General features: G+C 44.4%; 1 protein-coding gene across 1 annotated transcript; it reads left to right on the top strand.

Annotated features, from left to right (window-relative positions):
* Positions 1–1,557: 1,557 nt before the first annotated feature.
* PCYB_021760 (hypothetical protein) lies at positions 1,558–3,150 on the top strand (the record flags this gene model as incomplete). Its single annotated transcript, XM_004220526.1, has 4 exons — positions 1,558–2,012; positions 2,331–2,431; positions 2,628–2,761; positions 2,905–3,150. Exons 1-4 carry the CDS (start codon positions 1,954–1,956, stop codon positions 3,148–3,150), a joined length of 540 nt encoding a protein of 179 aa, XP_004220574.1. The 5' UTR covers positions 1,558–1,953.
* Between the last annotated feature and the right edge of the window lie 408 nt (positions 3,151–3,558).

The raw sequence follows: 3,558 nt of genomic DNA, 5'->3' as shown, positions 1-3,558 counted from the left end.
TTTTTTTTCCGCATGTGATTGGCCGTGTCGTACACTTTTCCGCACTCCCCCCCCCCGCTTGGCATCGCGCAAACTTTGCGAGGTGGTACTCCTTTGGAGCTGTAATGAAGTTTAGTCAAGGAAGGAAAAGAAGGACCAGGAAGGGGGCAGCTTTAAATGACTAAATTGCACATGTGGTCCTCCTTCAAATTGAAAAGTCACACCCATGGGAAAATTCAAGTCAGCCAAATGTGCGTACAGCAGCAGGGGGGAGGGGGGGGGATATTTTCCCACCTGGGGAGGAGCACACCCCTTTTAGCTACAGTTTGTCCCCTTCCACAGGAAGACGAACAGGGACATGTAAATAATCTTTGGCGTTTCCACTAATGGAGGTAAATAACGGTTTCTTTTGCTTTGCCCTTTTTTTCGCGCGAAGTTGTGTAGGCATCGGTCCATAACTCCCACTTGGGAAGGTGGCACTATTGTACTCGTGACCTCTCGCTTGCCAATTTTGAGAAAAAAAATAAAATAAAAAAGGCACCCACGAAGGGTGGCATATCCCATGGGACTCTGTTCGCACCCACGATGAGTGGCATATCCCATGGGACTCTGTTCGAACCCACGATGAGTAGCATATCCCATGGGACTCTGTTCGCACCCAAGAAGAGAGTGCAACGGTAGTCAACCCCACTCAACTTCTAACCACATTAAGGGCATTGCAAAATAAGAGGACCAAATGAGCAAACGCACGTTTGGAGAATACCCTAATGTAAATAACATGTGCACAAATCTTTTGGGCGTCTGTTTTTTGTTCTACCCCCCACCCCCCCTAGCAGATAAAAATGGGACATATGATTAATAAGGGTAATGCTAAGGATCCTGATTTAGCCCTTCCGGCTGTTGCGACGTAAACGCTTGGCCTTTCTTTTGAGGTTCTTTTCCCCTTGGCGAACTTTCACCGATCTTATTAAAGGACGCCACTGAAGTGAAGGGCTAACTCTAATTATGAGCAACCAAATAGCTTTTTTTTCCCTCCGAAATGCCCATACAGGTGGGAGCCCTTCGGCAAAAGTGCACCACAGTCGTATATTTTCCTTTCCACAGTGAACGCCACGAACAGCTAGTGGAAGGAAACCTACGTTAGTACTTCCCCCACTCCATGGGAAGGGATTAACCTCATTCATCCATTTGTCTATTATCCACGCAGCAGGCGTTTCTTCCCTTCCCCCGCACCCCGCAATGTTGATCGCCATTTTAATTACGCACAGGACAAGGCACTAGCCAAACGTTTTTTTAACGCACTTAGGGCATTATTTTTTCCCTTCTCAATTTTGACCATGTTTGTTGGCATAAGGTAGATCTTATAATCACGTCAAATGTTTCACTACGCTCCTTTTTGCGAACGGGGTAATAGATGGTACTCATGTGGGATTTATTGCCGTTACAACACCTGTGCCTTTTGAACCGTTGCGATTCGCTCAGTTGGTGCCTCCTCAACAGCGATGCTGTTGTTCGGTTAGGCAAATGGCAAGCGCTCTTTCCAAAAAAAATAAAAAAAAAAAAAAAAAGCTGCGCGTGATGCCATGCGCAAACGAACATGTTCTACTTCTTCCATTTGGATAAAGAGCTTTTTAATTTGCGAAGGTTCCCCCTACGTTGTGCCGACTTACGCATATTTCCACTGCGCTGCTATTACATCAGTTTGTTGCTCCTTTGCGTTATTCACCATTTTACCTGACCCTGCAAGGTGAAATGTGAAGAGAAATAAAGCATCCCCATTGCGGTTGAAGAGGATAAGTTTTCCCTTTTTTTGAAAAGGCCTAAGAGTAGATTTGCTGGCCTGCAGTAGGTCAAATTTGTTAACTAGCAGACCGTTTGTATAATTCGCAAGGAGAGCACTCCAGGGAGACAACTGAGACGAGTGATCAATCCAGCTGGCACGTGGAATCCCCGAAACGAATTTTTCAAATCAAAATGAACGATGACGTGTCAAATTTGCTCTACGAAGGGATTAACCTGATTTTTGAGAAGTGGTAAAATTGCATATATGCGCCCACCAGGTTATGCGAAAGGGGAGAAGGGAAAAAGAAAAACGCAACAAGGACATTTTATCTCCTCCCCCCCCTTTTTTTTTTGACCGTTTTTTATTGAAATGTTTACCCATGCGAAGTTAACACAAAGTTGGCTCCACCAAAAGTTGGGTGAATACCTTCCCGCTGAATGCCCTCTCTATGTAGATATACTCACGTGTGGACACTCTTAAAGAGCCTTGTGATGTGCTTCACTTTACGTTATTATTACCGGCCCTCCATTTTTACGTTGTGTTTTTTTCTCCCCCTCCCTCCGTGCAGGACTGTTCTCCGTTTGGCCGTGACGAACAACTGGGGAGGGCCAAGTTCGGAAGAGAAAAAAAAAAAACTAATCGAATATGTGCACAGCTACGTGTTGTCGGGTAAGCGATAGGAGGGATGACACAAAAGGGGAAAACGCCAAAAAATAGGAAAAAGGAAAAAGAAAAAGGAAAGGGAAAAACCCTACAAAGAGCGAAATAGACCATTCCCACATTCGTGTCATGGCCAAATTGGGGATACCCCTCTCTACTGACCACTCACACAATTTGGATTTTTTTTTTTTTTTTTAAATAATAGAAAGGTCAGGTAAAAAAAAAAAAAAAAAAACCAAATACTCCATTTTAGCTAGCAGCCCAAAACACAAGCTGTGCGACTACTTGAGGGACGAAATGAACACCCTGTTCAACGTAGACATTGAGGATGACAGTGATGTACGGCAAAATTGCGGAAAAGGAAATTAAAATATTTTACGAAATTGCGCAACAGTGTACATGCATGTGGTTGCATATTTGTACGTACCAGCAAGTGCACATGGAGCTTCCCCCTTTTCGCTTTCCTCCCCCCACACACGCAGATCGAAGTCTCCGATTTGATATTGGACCTGTACAGCAACTTGAAAAAGAACAACCTAGACATTATAGAAAAAATCAAACAGATAAAGGAGTCCGACTTGACGCACTGCAAGGAAAACAACTTAGTAGAGGAAGCCTACGATTCCGAGGAGGCCGAATCGGGAAGTGACTTTTCCGAGGAAGAACAGTCAGAGAGTGACTACTCGGCTGAGGACCATTCTGATGGAGAAAAATCAAACGGTGAATAAGTAAAAAAAAAAAAAAAGGGAGAACTTCCTAAAAATTGACAAAGCTGAGTAGCGCACACTGGATCATTCGTGCGTCGCACCAATGAGCTGAGTTGTAGGAATATGCGGAAGGAACAACACGGTAGCCTTTTCACTGCGCTCTTAAGTTAAAAAGGGGCACATATATAATACCTACACACATTTGTGTGTACATGCAAAGGGGCCGCTCTGTAGTGTGCATCATCTCGTGTAGCCCACAATTTATGCGTTCAAAACGTCTCACGCGAGCATATCCACGTAAGACATTTTTGACATAACGGAGAGGACAAAATGGTCAAATGGTGTAACCATGCCGAATTAAGCTTTACCTTTGTCGTACCCATCTCCCATATGCCGCTGCCCTCGACAGGTGTGATTTACCAAAGGTTT

The sequence above is a fragment of the Plasmodium cynomolgi genome, chromosome 2 (assembly GCF_000321355.1).
Source record: "Plasmodium cynomolgi strain B DNA, chromosome 2, whole genome shotgun sequence".
Lineage (NCBI taxonomy): Eukaryota > Apicomplexa > Aconoidasida > Haemosporida > Plasmodiidae > Plasmodium > Plasmodium cynomolgi.
This window is presented reverse-complemented; position numbering and strand designations above follow the sequence as displayed.